This window comes from Heterocephalus glaber, unplaced genomic scaffold (assembly GCF_053883595.1).
Source record: "Heterocephalus glaber isolate CG9 unplaced genomic scaffold, H.glaber_assembly_v1.0 deba00001532, whole genome shotgun sequence".
Classification (NCBI taxonomy): domain Eukaryota; kingdom Metazoa; phylum Chordata; class Mammalia; order Rodentia; family Bathyergidae; genus Heterocephalus; species Heterocephalus glaber.
In genome coordinates this window covers 17,341,639-17,359,089 of record NW_028258330.1, presented here as the reverse complement: position 1 = coordinate 17,359,089, position 17,451 = coordinate 17,341,639, and the positions used below count along the sequence as shown (strand labels likewise).

General features: G+C 42.8%; 1 protein-coding gene across 9 annotated transcripts in view; it reads left to right on the top strand.

Annotated features, from left to right (window-relative positions):
* The window catches only part of Shld1 (shieldin complex subunit 1), a 127,976-nt gene that overhangs the window by 45,593 nt on the left and 64,932 nt on the right, over window positions 1-17,451 (top strand). For 2 of the 9 annotated variants that reach the window (XM_087188682.1, XM_087188683.1), the window contains one exon: window positions 1-17,451. This exon is cut by the window's left edge and continues 25,747 nt beyond it. The exons of the other annotated variants lie outside the window; for them this stretch is intronic. In XM_087188682.1, the coding sequence (XP_087044808.1) occupies window positions 13,687-14,580 (894 nt within the window). In that variant the 5' untranslated portion in view covers window positions 1-13,686 and the 3' untranslated portion in view covers window positions 14,581-17,451. 9 annotated transcript variants of the gene reach the window in all.

Here is a 17,451-nt window from a genome sequence, read left to right as displayed (position 1 = left end):
TCCTAGATTTCTGACGTTGCCCTCTCTGATCCCTACCCTGGCTACTGGGTTCTGTTCTCATGTTTCCTCTCCTTGGACTCAGGCGCTGGGCTGCCTGTTGGACTCTGGCACCCTCTGCTGTCCAGTCCGAGGCTCACGGCTGTCCAGGGCTGCAGCGACTTTTGTTTCTTGCTTCTTGTTTTACTGAGAAAATGGAAAAAGCTTTCTCACCCTGCCTGGCCCCTGCATCTGTCTCCAAGCACCCCAGCCATTACAGTGGGTGCATTATCTGTGTGCCTATGGAAGGCAGTGCCTTCACTTGATTCCATTTCCTGTGTCTTGGTCATGGACAGGAAGCAGGCAATCATCTCCTCACTCCTGCAGTATTGATTTCCACCTGACGGCTTGTGCTTAGCAGTACACAAGAATGATGTGATAGTTCCCATCTTAGAAAACCCTTCCTGACAGCATGTTCGTTCCTTTTGGGCACTGCCTTCTCCATGCCTTTTTATAGCAAAGGCTGTGAAAGGGGTGCCTGATCCCAGACCCACCCTTGCACCCCTTCAGTTTCTCTCCAGTCAGGTGCTTGCCTCTCCCTGCCCGCCCCCTGCACACACTGGCCACAGTGTTGCTAGGGTGTTGCTGTGCTGTCTTTTATCCTCCTGGGCCAGCGTGAAGCCCAGGCCTCCTCGTGTTAGACCCATGATGAAGCGGGTCACTCCCTTTCTGGACACCTGTCCTGGGCCACCCCTTCCTCCTCCTCCCACTTCACCAGTGGCTCCTCAGCCTCCTTTACTGCTTCTTCCAGGCTTGTCCCTCCATCCTGTCCTCTCTGCCCTCTAGTTTTTTGAGACAGGGTCTCACTGGGTAGCTCAGGCTGGCCTTAACTCACAGTGATCCTCCTGCCTCAGCCTCCCGAATGTACCACCACACCCAGCCTTTAGGAATCTCTCTTAACCCCTGTGGTTCCAGACCTCTCCCCACAGCCCCAGTCTTGGACACCCAATGCCTACTCAGCATCTCCAGGTGGCATCTAATAAGCACTTCAGACTTGACAAGTTCAAACAGAACTCTTATTCCCCTCAAAAACACAAGCAACACTGCCTCTCCCTGTTACCTTCTCTATCCAGTTCTTTAGGCCCCACACTTATTCTCTCTTCCCTCATGTGCTGTACTGTGTACAAGCAAGTCCTGTTCACTCTACCTCCTCATGTGACCCGAGTAGGGTAGGCTCGCTGCTCCTCCGTGCCACTCACAACCAGGCCACCATCTTGCAGGGCATAGTGGCACACACCTGTGATCCCAGCACTTGGGATGTTACTGAGTTTTGGGGTGCTGGAGTCTGCTTCTGGAGGTGGTATCTAGGTTCTTTCTGTCTTGAACAAAAAGTTGGTCAAGACAAGCACAAATGGTGGCAGTTTTATTAAAGGCAGGAAAAGAAACAGGCTCTACAGAGAGAGTTTGGGCCAAGTAAAAGGAAAGGAAGTACACTGTACAGCCTGAGGGCAGGCCACCATGCAAGAGGAACACCATGGCAAAAACTCAGTGAGGGCTGACATTTTATATCACCCAGTCCTCTGGCTGACGTCAAGCCTAAGCCATCCTATGGAAAACCTGCTCGAGTTCTCCTGAGAAGTCCACATGCAGGGCTTTGGAAAGTGTTGTTCACATGTGTTCTGGGACTTTGTAATTAACAGGCTATGTCCACTTTCCCAGCCAGTTTTGTCATGCCCTCATCTCCCTGCCGCCTGCCTCATAAGTGCAAGGTCCCTAGTTCAATCCCTGGTACCAAAAAGAAAAAAAAAAAAGACCAAACTACCATCTTGCATAGCTCCTGCAGGAGCCTCCTGATTGGTTTCTGGCCCCTTTCTTGCCCTCCTTTGCCTCTTTCCCAGCCGCAACAGGAGTGACTTTTTAAACCCTTTGGTTCCTCCTCCTGCTCAGAACCTTCTGGACTGAGGACATAGCCCAGTGCTCCCCCAGTGGACCTCAGGGAAGGAGCAAACTGGCCTCTCCTTCCTGGCCATGGCTGTCTTCCCACCTCTCCCCAGCCACACTCTTCCTTCTGGCCCTCACACTAACTCATTCCACTTCAGGGTTTACACTGCTACTCCTTCAGCCCTGTGATGTGACTTGTTCTCCAGCCTCCTTCAGATCTCTGCCCAAATGGGACGTCTTCCTGCCCCATTGAGCCCAGTCTCGTTATCACTTTGTTCTCCCTCAACTTCCTCTGCATTCTTTCATTGCAGCATCCATCACTGCCTTAGTGAAATTCTCGATTGGTTTACTGTCTGTGAGCACCAATGTCTGTGAGCATTGGTTTACTGTCTGTGAGCACAGGCCCATAGAGAGCAAGCACTTTGTCTCTCTAGTTCACTGTGGGATCCCTAGTGTCTGGGGTAATGCCTGGCACACAGTAGCTGCTCAAGAAATCTATGCCGAATTACGAACAAATGAATGAATGAATAAATGAACAAATATGCCTCTTTTAATGTAATTCAAACAGGATAGTACAGGTCTCTGGGATAAATCATTAGGCTATGCACCTACTTTTTTTCCTTGTTCTTTTTTTTTTTTGGAGACAAGATCTTGCTATGTTGCCCAGGCTAGCCTCAAACTCGCAGGGATCCTTCTGCCTCACCTCCTGAATGCTGGGATGACAGGCATGTGCCACCATGCCTGGCCACCACATGAAGCAATGGCAACATAGAATCTGCAAGAGTCAGTGTTTATGAAGGGTCTAAAGCTACAGGCACCATAATCTACTCTCATCTTTTAATTAAGAGGACCAAAAAGCAGCAGGGGGTGCTTTTTTTTGAGCCTAGGCCTTGCTATGTAGCCCAGGTGGGCCTTAAACTCACAATCCTCCTGCCTCAGCCTTCCCATTGCTGTGATTACAGGTGTGCACCACAATACCCAACTCTGGTGCTGCTTTTTACAGTAACTATCAAATATAGTTTGAACTTGGACAAGAATTTCCCTGATGACCAGGGCTTACATGAAATGAGACGTTTTCTTCTTGGAAAATGAGGTGGCTTAAGGAAGTGAGCAGGATAAAAGCAGGAGATCATAGAGAAAGAAATGTTGTCAGTCATGGGATAAATGATAGCAAATCTTGAGCCGATATGGTAAAATAGATCAGAAACTCAAAGAATGTACTTAGTTAAAAGTATATACATTTATATATAAATTGACCATATTCAGTGTAAGAAATTTTGTTTCCAAACTAGGATCTTTGTAAATATTGTGTATTTGGGTGCCCTAAGCTTAGAAATAACTTACGTGTTAGAAAGCATCTCATGAGTCAGTTCTGTAGATCTCAGGTATGCATCCTTTCCCAGTAAGCGCTGCCCAGTGTACCCAGCGGGCCACCTCCAGAAGTTGGTTTTGGCAGATCAAGTGCGTGGGTCAGATGGGGAGACTGCCTCTCCTGGCCTTTGCCCTGGATGTGCCTCAGTGGTTGTCAGGACAGCAGCTTGGCCCAGACCCACGTCCTGAGAAAGCCCTTCGGTAGGCTTGGTGACTTCAGAAGCAGTACATTGCTTAACATGGTGTGCAGCTGCTGAGTCCTCAGACAGCATCTGGAGAACTGAAGGAAAATGTGTATGTGACACTGTGACACTTTCACTCAGGTCTTTTCACTTCAGGTACTCCCTTGTCATTCTAATTATAGAATCATTTTATTTTTTTTCCTTTAATGTTTTTTCCTCTGTTGTTGTTGCTGCTGCTGTGCTGGGGATTGTTTTGTTGACTTTTGTTTTTAGTTTTAGAAATGTTCCTGATGCTGGGCAAGGTGGTGCAAGCCTGTAAACTGAGCGCTCTGGGAGGGCAAGGCGGGGAAGGTTGCAAATTAGAGCCCCGCCTGGGCAATTTACAAACTCTGTCTTGAAAAAAAAATAAAAAGGGCTAGGGGTGTGGTTCAGTGTGAAGGCCCTGGATACAATGTGCAGTTCTGAGAAAAAAAAAGCTTTATTGAAAGGTTTTCCACTTTAGATATTTACAGATTTTGGCTTTGTAAAGATAGCCTGGAATTTAACTTTTTTTTTTGGTACCGGGAATTGAACTCAGGACCTTGTGCTTGCGAAGCAGGCAGCAGCACCACTGAGCTAAATCCCTGGCCCTGGAATTTAACTTTTAAAATTATCTTAAATTAAGTTTTTGTATTTTGAGTGATTTTTCAGACTTTTAAGGTAAGAAAAGGTAATGGCTTCACTTTCAGGCTGCATTAAAATAAAATTTAAATCTTATTTTTGTTTTACAAGTGACTCATTTGATAAAATGCTATTTAAAAATTCTGTATTATAAATGTTTCCACCCCAAAAATCGTTTGTTAAGCATCTGTGTTGCCCCTCTGTGGCATACCACTCATTGTGAATTAAAATGATTTCTGCCCTTAACAGGTTTTCTACTTAAGGAATGTCTTCCCACATACATATATTTGCCATTTTTTTCAAAGCAATCACTAAATAGTAAAATTACTTGGGCAGTATATTGAAGAAGGAGCACTGAAATGCATACACACCTGAATAGCAGAAGTGTAGTTCATTATTTATATTTTATCTAAGATAACAAGTAAGACTGGTCTATTCTGGGAGTTTGCTAGTCATTTGCAAGTAGGGACAGGTAGCTCGGTGTGGATTGGAAAATGAATGCTTAGGCCAGAAGCTCTTGAAGTACCAAGTATTGCCTCTTTAAGTTTTAGAGATTGAAAATGGCAATGCAGTGTTGTACACCAGGGATCAGGAATAGAATCTGGGTCATCCACTTTCCATTCTGAGCCGAATAACCAGCTGCATAACCAGAAGAGGTTCTGGGGCAGTCTAGAGCTGTGCTACCCGATATGGTAGGCACATGTTAAACAAGGCTATTTAAATTAGAGTGAAGTAAATTTAAAATCCACTTCCTTAGCTGTGCTTGCCATATTTCCAGTGCTGCATGGTCATATGGTCTAGCGGGCACCATTGGAAGGCACAGAGAGGGAACATTTCCATCAGGGAAAGCTCTGTGGGACAGCTGAAGTTCAAAGGAAGGAGACAGAAATGAATTTTCCTGCTAATAGCCTAACGGATTTTTCAAGACTGCTGTATAATCTGTTAGCTTTACTCTGTGAACTTTTTTACAAAAACTTTAGAAGTAATGAGGTTTATACACACTCATATCTCCTATCCCACACATGCGTGGTCTCCCCTGTTGTCAGCATCCTCCACTGTAGTAGTGCATTTGTCACATCCAGGAACCCGCATGGACATGTCATAGTCACCCCATGTCCACAGCTGAGATGCAGGCTCACTCTGAGTGTAAAGTGACTCACATCCACCATTACAGGATCATGCAGAGTGGTTTTACTGCCCTGAAAATCCTCTCTCCTCTTCCTATTCATCCCTCCCTCTTCCTCAACCCTGGCAGCCACTGATCTTTTTATTATTTCCATAGTTTTTTATTGTTTCCAGAATGTCTACTCAGGGAAAGTTATGAACAAAAATTTGAATAATCAACTGCAAACTTTTTTAGGTGACTTTTTTTTTGGTACCAGTGATCGAACTCGGGACCTTGCACTTGCGAGGCAGGCGGCGGCACCACTGAGCTAAACCCCCAGCCCTTTTAGGTGACTTTTTAAACTTTTATTAAATGATTTATTAATATCTTTTCTAGGAATAGGATGTGCACATCATTTTTGCTTACTGTCGTAGAAATCTCTTGCCCACACAGGAAAGGTAGTCAGATCAGCAAGGTACCTTCTCTACAAGCAGCCTCTGAGGGACCCAAGTCCCTTCCACTGTGAGGTGTCCAGGCTCTGTCATTACTCACATCCTTCCAGGCAGGCAGGCAGACAAGCCAGCGCAGTGAGAGGGAGCAGGATGTGCCTCAGGGGCGACCCCTGGCAGGGGCTGTATCCCTTCTGATTGCATCCCAGAGGACACGCAGTCCTAGCCACACTTGACTAGAAGTGCAGCCTAGTTTTCTGCTCAAGGAAGGGAAAGTCAGATTGGGGGTTGGAGAGAAGTGGAATGTCACAGCAAAAAAAGACACTATCTTGGGGCTACTACTTGCGATAGAATGGAGAAAGATGCGAATGCACCCTCTCCTACCTGTCAACCCTAACTGAAGAATTTCAAGAAGAATCGAAATACTGTAGTTCTGCGTGATGTAGGCACCACCCACAGGGCCAAGCTGCCTTTGTAGGGCAGAACACAGAGCAGGAGACTGGAAAGAGTGCTTCCTACAAGTCTTGACTTTAGCAGGTGAAGGTTGCATTTTTAAGGGAAAAAATGCACCCAAGGAAGAATTTTATGACAAAATCACCAGTTATCTAGAAAGTGGATTGAAGTTTGTTCTTCCCAGTTTTGTTTGAAGATCTAAACTTTTACATTGCCTTTTCCAAACCCTACTATTTATTCTTCAAATCTGAAACTGTGGATCAATTTCTGTGGTTTATATCCATACCTTGACCACTGTAATCACTAGACACATTAGCTTTCTTTTCAAAACCAAAGAATTCCCTAGCTAAACTGTGTCGTCTCCAAAGTACTATTGAATCCATCCTTCTTTCCCGAAGAGAAAAGATGTACTTTTTTTTTTTGGTATCGGGGATTGAACTAGGGACCTTGTGCTTTCGAGGCAGCTGGCGGAACCACTTAAAATGAACAGCTTGCTCCTGATTTTTTGGCTTCTGTTAGTAGGAATATATGGACACATGGTCTCCTGGACATAAAAGCTGAGAGGCAGCCTGCCTTTGACTCTGAGGGAACAACTGCTGAAACGGACAGCTCTCTCCAGGCCCGCACCCGTGTGCCTGGGATGTTCGGGGAGAACAGAGCGAGGCCAGGCCGGCAGTACAGCCAGTCGCCGGTCCATGCCCACGTGGGCCGCAGCGCTGGCGGTGTTTCTAAGAGCTCATTATTGAATCCCTCAGCGCGCTCCTGGCGGAACTGGACGTTTGGCCGCCTGCAGTGAAGATGAGAAAGATACAGAGTCTGCCTGGGGAGCCTTTCCCTTCCTGTCTTTCACCTGAAGAAGAGCAAAATGCCTGTGTGCAAGTTATTTCTGATATTAAAGGCATGTTGGCTGGGCTCAGGCAGCCGGAGTAGAGGGTGAGATAGATGCCTTTTAAAATAAGAAGCAGGCTGTGCCGCGCTGTTACGTATGGAGAGCTGCACTCATTTTCCAAAGCACTGTTGTTTTCACGATCTCTCGTGTAGGAGATTTTAAAAATATTATTAATTAATATTTTCCTTGTGGTATATACGTTTTCGATCTGAGAACTGGCTATTTTCCCAAGAACTAGCTATTATCCAGCTGACTGTGTAGGGAGCACAGCTCGGGTTTCAGCGGCCCCACAGGGTGGAAGGTAAGCCCGGCAGAGGGAGCCCAGTTCCGGAAGAAGGAAGCAGCTGGCCATGGACCCGGGTACACTCAGCTCCGTGTGCCAGCTGGCAGCGAGGGCTTTCTGCTCCTAGTAGGTCTGAGCTGGGCTGAAGGTTATTTTTCTGTGCTGTCTAGATTTAGCATTTGGTCCTCTTGTTGATCTGTGATGAAGCTATTTATTTATAGATGGAAACAATATAATTCAACTATTATTATTATTATTATTATTATTATTTTGAGACAGGGTCTCACTCTGTAATTCAGTCTGGCCTTGTACTCGCTATGTAGCCTATGCTGGTCTTGAACTCGTGGCAATCCTCCTGCCTCAGCCTCCTAAGTGCTGGGATTATAAGTGTGTACCACCATGCCCAGTTTTAACTCTTTATTATTAAAACTCCTATGGGAAACATTCTCTAGTATCAATTCTATAAGCACAATTGTCTTTTCCCCATATGGAAATAGCTATTAATTTTAAAAGTTTAAAAAAATAATGTGAGGTTTCTTGAGAACGTAATTTTGGTTTCATAGCAGAACCAATTTGTTGGGATAATCATTTAGTTGGGGATTGTTGCCATTCTGCTACCTGTACAAGACAGTGTTGTCATTGAGGGGGTGTGTGTACAGGGCAGCAAGATTTTCACCAAGTGACTCTGGTTACTGCATTCTGCTCAGGTGGCTGAAGGACTCAGATTGCCTCATCTCCTCCACCACTCTGCAGTGTGCAGGCTGCTCGTCCAATTCACCATCTTTTCAACCTCTCATGCCTCTTCCCTTCCCAGGATTGTCCTGCCCTCCTCGGCCTGGTGAAATGCTAGAAAGATCCAGCCCAAATACACTTGTTCTCTGCAACCTTCCCACCTCCAGTCAGGTTCCCTTACCAGGGCACTGCACCCAGTGCATTTTGGTGCATTCCACACGTGGTCTTTCTGGTGCTTCTGCGGGACCTTTTCCCCATGGACTAGATCAGCCATTCCTTGTGGGCAGAGACTACCAGGGTTCTCTGCATTCCTTGATAGAGCCTCCAAGTTCTTGAAACAAAAATGAGTGCTCAACAAAGCAGGAAGCATCACAACCCTGGATTTGAAGTTATATTACAAAGTTACAGCAATAAAAACACACAAGCTTAAATACCGCATGGTTTCTTTCATGTGAGAAACCGAAATATAAATAAAGAGCAAAATAAAAGATAGATAATAGGAAGTATAGAGATGAATTTTGTTCAAATGGGAAGGAGATGAAGAGGGGTAAAAGGGATTGAATTAAGATGTGGTATGTACATGTACCAAACCCTACAAAGAGTTTAATCACTATGTACTGCATACATTTAGTAATTAAAAATAAAAAGTGAAAAACAAAACCAAAATACTAGCATGGTACTGGCACAAAACCAGACATGTGGATCAATAGAATAGAATAGAGGATGCAGAAACAACTCTAGGCACATTCAGCTACCTGATCTTTGACAAAGGGGCCAAAAGCGTACACTGGAGGAAAGACAGCCTCTTTAGTAAGTGGTGCTGGGGAGCCTGGCTCACCACATGCAGAAGATTGAATCTAGACCACGTATCTGACTGTGTACTAAACTAAAAATGAATTAAAGATCTAAAACAGAAGCACTTAATATGCTGGAAGATAAAATAGGTAAAATTCTTGAAGACAGGTATAGGCAAGGACTTTCTGAATAGAACCCCATTGACACTGAATAGAAATCCATTGAATAATTCTGAGAATCAACAAGTGGGATCATATCAAATTAAAAAGCTTCTACACAGCAAAGGAAACAACAGAGTGAAGAGACAACCTATAGGATAGGAAAAAATTTTGCCACCCATTTCTTTGAGGACTAATACCTAGAATATATAAAGACCTAAAAAAAATTAGTAATAAAATAAAAGATCCAATAAAAAATGGGCAACTGAAATGAATAGACACTTCTCAGAAGAAGTACAAATGACCAGTGAATATATGAAAAAAATGTTCACCATCGCTGGCCATTAGAGAAATTCCAATTGAAACAACACTGAGATACTATGTTATTCCAAAAAGAATGGCTATCATGAAGAAATCAAATAACATAATCTGTAAATAAGAAATGTATTTAAATTAAAAGAGCTTTTTGTAAAACAACCAAATGTTCTTTTATAAATGTACTAAGGGATATCTTGCTCTTTGAAACTTATTAGGATTTTTATGAATAATTTTTAGAAAAAGAGAAAAAAAAATCAAATAACATGCTGGCAAGGCTGTGGGGCAAAAGGAACCCTTCTACATTGTTGGTGGGAATGTAAACTAGTACAACTACCTTGCAATAAGTATGAAGATTCCTCAGAAACTAAAACTAGTAATTCCATTTGACCCAGCTATTCCCCTTCTAAGTATCTTTCTGAAAGAGTAAAAGACATCATATTAGAGTGATATGTGCATGCCCATGTCTATAGCAGCACAACTCATAATAGCTAAATCCTGGAAGTGGCCTCTAGGCCAATCAGCAGATAAATGGATAAACAATATGTATATCCATATACAATTTAGTACTACTCTGCCATAAACAAGGATACACTGAGTCTATTTTAGAAAAATGGGTGCACTTTGAGACCATAATGTTAAGTGAAATAAATCAGATAGACGTGCTTAAATATTGCATGGTTTTTCTTATATGAGATACTCAATATATAAATAAAAAACAAAATAAAAGATAAATAATAGGAAATAGGGAGCCAAATCTTGTTCAAATGGGAAAAGGATCAAGGAGGGAAGGGGGAAAGAGGAGAAGGAAAAGAATTGAGATGTGTTGTGTGCATGTACCAACTTCTCACAAGGAATGTAATCATTATGTACTGCAAACATGCGCTGATAAAAAATAAAAACAGAGAAAAAAGAACCCAATACCTGAGATTAGCTGAAACTGCCACTGAAGGGTAACTACTAACGGCCATCTGCCATCTGCTTCCAGAAATTCCTCTGAGCACTGTAGAAGTCTCAACAGTTAACCACTAAGAGAAAGTACTGTTGAGTTTTAATCTGGATACAATAGATGCTTACTGTGTCACTGGGAAGATGGCTTTCTATTGTCTCTCTTTGCTGATTAACAGTGTGTTCTGGTAACCTGGAAATGCCGCAGCTCTTTAGGGCACTGAGATCAAATAGAATAGTAAATACTGTAGACCAACAACAACAACAAAAAATAGAAACACTGCAGAACAGTTTTAATTCAATTTTTAAAATTTTATTTTCTTTTTAATGGATAATAATATTTTAAAATGAGTGCTTAAAAATTAGTTGTATTTAAACAGAAAAGATATAAAGATATGATGGCAAGATATAAATAGCATTTATCCAGCTGAGGATGGTGTTAGGAATGTCAGATTCTGCGTGTCTAACACTCATGAACTACATCACACATTGTACTCAGTCAGGTGGCTCCCTGACTCTCCCCAGCCCCAACAGCCACCTTTAGTTGCTGTCATGTCCACTGGGATCACTCACTGTGTCACTTACTAGAACTCATTTGTGTCATTCTTTATTTTATTCTGCTTCCAGATATTTAGCTCCATGCTGGCAGGGACCATATTTGTGTTGTTCATCACTGGAATCTCCAGGCTTAGTTAGGACAGTATATGGTATATAATAAACCTTTCATAAACATTTTCTTTTTATTTGATTGTAATTTGAACCATCTCAAATCTATTTAGTAATTTTGAAAATTTAGGCATGATTAGGTCTTATAATTAAAAATTGACATCATTTTATATTATTCAGTATTTTTTTTTTTTTTGGTACCGGGGATTGAACTCGGGTCCTTGCATTTGTGAGGCAGGTGGCAGAACCACTGAGCTAAATCCCCAGCCCTATTATTCACTATTTTGATAGTCTAACCAGATATTATTATTAATGAATAACTTAAAGGAGTTCTTTTTATTTTTTTTAAGGAGTTCTTTTTAAAGGTCACAAATGATGTTTAATAATCTGAAAAAAAGATTACCTTTTGGAAACAGGAAGTAGCAACATAGCCTAGAGGCCTTAATTTATTTAAGCCCTACCATTGCTCAATAATCTTTTCATCTGCCATTTTTTCAGAGGTTTAATGTTCTGAAAAAAGCTAATGGGAAAGGAAATTAAACTTGCAGTTTGAGATAGCAGAGCTCTTATGAAGCTTATAAACTGGACATATTAGAAAAAGATACTGATCAAGAAAAACCAATTAGTTTGGAGGGACCCAGTAAGATTGTTGAAAGTGAAAACCTGGAAAAAATGAGCAGATGGTCTTAATAAACTTGGGGAAGATTAACTCTGGAGCTGTGTTTTAACAGGTTTTTATTAATGCATCTGTTGCAAACTAATTGCTTCTTGTCTGCCTGATAACCTAAGCCTAAATGTGGGGGGAAACTTATTACAAAAGTAATAGAAGCAATTAAAAGCTCAATAATGTCATATTTTTCATTAATTTGCCTGCGAGTAGTTGGGTTTCTATGGATTTGATTTATTTTGAAGTTAATTGTAATTATACATTGTGTTTTACTAGGCAGCTTGTTCTTTATAATATAATTTGCTTTTAACTATAGTATAATTTATTCTGCGCTTCTTGGTTAATAGCCTCTTCTTTAGGAAAAAACATAAGCGTAGGCAATATCTGCAAAGATAATATTAAGGTAGATGAAAATAGATTGGTGTGTGGGCTCTCAGTCTTGGATGATAGAAGGTCAGGTTTGGCACAGGCCTGTGTAAGACGTCATCATTAGGATGCAGGAAGAAGTAGAACTGTGCTCTCAATTCTCAGAGAAACTGCCAATCTCATTTGAAGTATCTTCAAAAGCTGGACATAGGCACAAGAACCACCTAGGTTCTTGTCTAAGTGAAAATGCATCCCAGGGTCCTTGGAAAGACAGGCGGTGACATAGTCAAAGAAGCACTCATGGTAAGAACCCTACCTGAAGACTACCCAGCTGCTGCCACTATACATAACATGGGTGCATCTCACAAACAAGGATGCGTGAAAGAAGACAGATACCAAAGAGTACATACTGGGTGACTTCATGTACATAAAGAATAAAGAGGACAAAGCAATCAGGCATTAGAGGTCAGCATGGCAGCAGCCCTTAGAAGGGTCATAATTGAAAGGGCCTCCCAGGAGGGCTTGTGAGGTTCTGGTGCTGTTCTGTTTCTTGATCTCAGTCTTTATTATCCTTAATGTATGTTCATTTTGTGGAAGTTAATAGAGCTTGTGATGATTTATGCAGATACATATATGCATGTTATAGTTTTAGTAAAAAGTAAAAATATCAATTTGAAAGTATGGCAGTGCATTAATTTAAGGAATTAATGTGCACAACCCCTTGTCCTTCATGCTGACTCCTGAGGAAACAGCAGTGCAGAAACCATGTAAAGTGACACAGATGGAAGATTAAAGGCCATGCAATTATTGCATTATCTTTAGGCAGAACTTTATGATCTATGGAAGGAAATCCTTGGTACACATAAACCCAGCCTCCATCTCTTTGTGAAGAACCTGAGAGCTTATCTCTATCCCAGCTTCCTTTGGGGTCAACTCAGGCTTCCTGGCTTGGTGACATCTTCATGGCACCCTGACTCTGTCCCCTGTAAGCTCAGATCACAGCCATCATGACAGGAGCATGGTCGAGCAGCTAATGCTGCGCTAGGTATTTCATTTCTTCATTTCTTTTGTTTCTTTCTTGACTGCAAGTTTGTTGAAGCCAACAACCCACCTTCCATGTCTCCATCCTGGGTCAAGCATCTGGTGGACGTTTAGTAAATGTCTGACCTGTGATTGACTATTGCCCCAGAAGAAATAGGAAGGTGAACAAGGCCCTCCCTGCCTGAGGTAGGAACAGCACTTGTTTCAGGGAAGAAGAGCTGTGTGGATTACCTTCTGCTGTCTCAGTTTGATTATTCCTTTTGATATCTTTCTTTCTCTGAAAAATTTCTCATTAATGTGCTTGCTGTAGATGATTAGGAAATATGAAAAAACACAAGGAAGAAAAAGATAAACACTGTAACCCTTCCATGCAGAGGGAAACCTTTGCTATTTTGTTGTAATTTTTTCTGCTGCTTTTCCTGTGATACCATGGCTTTAGTGCTCTCTGTCCTCCTCACTCCTGCTCCTCATGCTTTGCTTTCTTTTCTTTAGGGCAGTGGAAGTGAGTGTAGAGAGAAACTTCTGCAATTTTCACAGGCCTCCAGGATAAAGTGGAAACTGTGTTGCTGTCCCGGTTTTCTTTGCTTCACATGTAAAGGTGTAACTCAGGTTAAGATCTGGGCTGGAGCGGTGCTGGGCATGCTCAGTGGGCTGGACCTGTGAGAGTGGCAGGCAGCATAGGCACCAAGATGTCCAACCGAGTGGTCTACCGGGAAACCAGTCATGCCGGGAGCTGGTACACAGCCTCAGGCCCGCAGCTGAATGCACAGCTAGAAGGTTGGCTTTCACAAGTACAATCTACAAAAAGACCTGCTAGAGCCATTATTGCACCCCATGCAGGATATACATACTGTGGGTCTTGTGCTGCCCATGCTAACACACAAGTAGATCCATCTATTACCAGAGAATTTTTATCTTTGGTCCTTCGCATCACGTGCCCCTCTCTCTATGTGCACTCTCCAGTGTGGATATATACAGGACACCTCTGTATGACCTGCATATTGACCAGAAGATTTATGGAGAGCTATGGAAGACAGAAATGTTTGAATGTATGTCTCTGCAGACAGATGAAGATGAACACAGTATTGAAATGCATTTGCCTTATACAGCTAAAGCCATGGAAAGCCATAAGGATGAGTTTACCATTATTCCTGTACTTGGTTGGAGCTCTGAGTGAGTCAAAAGAACAGGAATTCGGAAAACTCTTCAGTAAATATCTAGCGGATCCTAGTAATCTCTTTGTGGATTCTTCTGATTTCTGCCATTGGGGTCAAAGTTTCCGTTACAGTTACTATGATGAATCCCAGGGGGAGATTTATAGATCCATTGAACATCTAGACAAAATGGGTATGAGTATTATAGAACAATTAGATCCTGTATCCTTTAGCAATTACTTGAAGAAATACCATAATACTGTATGTGAAAGACATCCCATTGGGGTGTTATTAAATGCTATCACAGAGCTCCAGAAGAATGGAGTGAATATGAGCTTCTCCTTTTTGAATTATGCCCAGTCAAGCCAGTGTAGAAACTGGCAAGACAGCTCAGTGAGTTATGCAGCTGGAGTACTCACGGCCCACTGAAGCTCCGGATCCTCAGGGATGCCACCTGCACACACTCATACTCTGTCCAGGGTCCCAGCCTAGCCTTTACCAAGACTCTGGTTCTGGCTTTGGGGGAAGTCTGAAACCTCAAACTAATAGAACTTTCTTCTCTTCTTTTCTAGTAGGTGTAGTCCTCCCTAATTTCAACTCATTATAAAATGCTTTATAGTTTTGGGTGGTGGAAGGAAGGTTGGGATCAAAAATATTTTAATTAAAGAAGACAACAATGTAAAGGCCCAGTTGTGGCAGTTTTTTGAAAGTAACTTGTAAAGTATTTACCATATCTTAAATTTGCACTCTTTGGAGACTTGTGCACATATATTCTGCTTTCAGAATAGTTTTGCAAATTGTACACAAACAAAAGGGTGGAAGCTTTTTAATAAAGAAATTGCATTTATAAATGATCTGTATTAGAATATAATAAATCTCCAAGTTATAGACAATTACTACCCATGTTGCACAACAGATACTTTCTATTTTAGTTGCTAATAAAGGGCTACACAACTCAAAAAAAAAAGATCTGGGCCTCCAGATCTCCCTAGAAAACAGCATGCCATGTGAGACTCAGGCCATGGCACTGCTTACACTTTTGAGGTTAGCTTAGCTGGTATACATCATACACTCCAAGTCTCTGCACAAGACTGGAGGATCCTTCCAGGATGGAACCATACTGCTCACTAATGTTACCATCCTCACTCTCATCCTAAAAGAAGGCCTGGATCCAACAGCCTTTAGACTCTAAAATTAATCTCTCTCTCACCCCTCTCTCCCTCCCTCCCTCTCTTCTGGAGATTGAACACAGGTCCTCTCCCTGAGCTACATCTCCAGTCCTTTTTTTTTTTAATGTTTTATTTTGAGAAAAGATCTCACTAAATTTTCCAGCTGGGCTCAAACTTGTGATCCTCTTGCCTCAGCCTCCCAGAGTCCTGAGATTACAGGTGTGAGCCTCCATGCCCAGCTCATGAATTCTCGTTCCCTGCCTTATATCCTTCAGATTTGCTTCTCCAGATTCTGCCTGGATCTCCAGGCAGTCGTGTGTCACTGCATGGGCTTCACTGGCCTGCTGTGTGCTGCTGTGGCCTCCCCTTGTCCTGACCGGGAGGCGGGGGGGGGGGGACTGTCAGGCTCCTGGGGTGCACACAACCTATAGTGTTTGTACTGCCTCCTAAAAATAGACTCCTAAGAGAGTCCTAAAATAGACTCCTAGGCTCCACTCGTTGACATTCTTCAGATTTTTCCTTCTAGACTCCTCTTAGCCTTGTCTCTGGAGTTTTCACTTTAAACTCCTGAAGTATTTAAATGATCCTTATTTAAATTAAATTATTCTCCCCTGCAACTGGACAGACTGTTTCTCTTGACCTTTAAAATCCCTTAATGGGGACATTGTTTTGTTTGTTCTGCTCTGGTTTAGGGCACAGTGACATTTGCATTATCTCTAGTCCTCTGCTTAATTGTGTTGCTGTAAATTACTGCCTGTTCTGATGAACACAGATACAGTCCATCTAGACGAGAACCCTGCTATATGTGGTGGACATGTGAGTGTATGTGAGTGTATATGTGGGGGGATTGATAGATGCTAAGCTATCAAGTGGCCCACTGTCCCCTCTCCTTGGACCCCATTCATCCCACTGTCTTTGGCCTTGAGGAGACAAAACTACAAGTGATGTTTACATTTCCTGCTCGAGGTTGAGTTTGTAGTGGTGATGTTCATGTTCTGTTCACATCAATCAGGAAAGCAGTGCTCCATTTCTGGGAATGCAGATTGGGAGCTGTGGTTTGCATCTGAACCTATTCCTGGGAGTTTATGGCGACTCTCCCTGACCCCAGGAATGTTCTGCTGTGAGTCCTTCTCTTCCGAGGTAATTTTTCAAAGTTGAAATTTTTTCTTTAAGAAATGAGCTGTAGGGCCAGGGCCTGTCTCACAAGCTCAAGGTCCCGAGTTCGATCCCCAGTACAAAAAAAAAAAAAAAAAAAAGAAATGAGCAGTGTGGAACTTAGCTAGGTGGCTTATAAACAACAGAAATGTATTGCTCACAGTTCTGGAGGCTGGGAAGTCCAAGATTAAGCTACCAGCATGTCTGGTGTCTGATGAGGACCTCCTTCCTGGTTTGTAGATAGCACCTTGCAGCTGGGTCCTTACCTGGTGAAAGGGACACAGGGCTCTCTGAGGCCTCCTTTTTAAGTCCACTAATCTCACCATGAGGGTTCCTCTCACATGGCTGATCACCTCCCAAAGGCCCCACCTCCTAATACCAGCACCGTGGAGGTGAAGATTTCAACCTCGGGACGTGGCTGACATTCAGACCATAGATAGCACCTGCCTTTCTTAAACGTATTAGGAAATTCAGTGCCCTTTTTGTGGAACACATGCTGGTATCGTGGAATACACAGGTGGCATTCTACCGACACTGCTTGGGCAGTGCAACAGGGCCAACGCTCAGACCACGGGCAGGGCTGAGCTGGGACCAGGCACATTTGCCTCCTGCTCCACCAGCTTTCCAGTTTCTTCCTATTAAACGTATGAGTGGTGATTTGAGGTTATTTCAGCATTCCAAATTAGGGCAGTGCATTGATTCATTCCTCCTCATTCACTGAAACACACTTAACACTGTGCTGGGATACTGTACCTAAGACAAGGTCCCGCCTCTAGGAGGAAGTGACAATCAAGAATATAGACATGCGCGGGCCAGGGATTTAGCTCAGTGGTTCTGCCATCTGCCCCGCAGGCACAAGGACCTAAGCTCTATCCCAGGTACCAAAAAAAAAAAAAAAATATATATATATATATATATATAGACACAAGCGAACTTTCAGGAGGACATAAGAACTGCTATCCTGAGTGCCACAGGG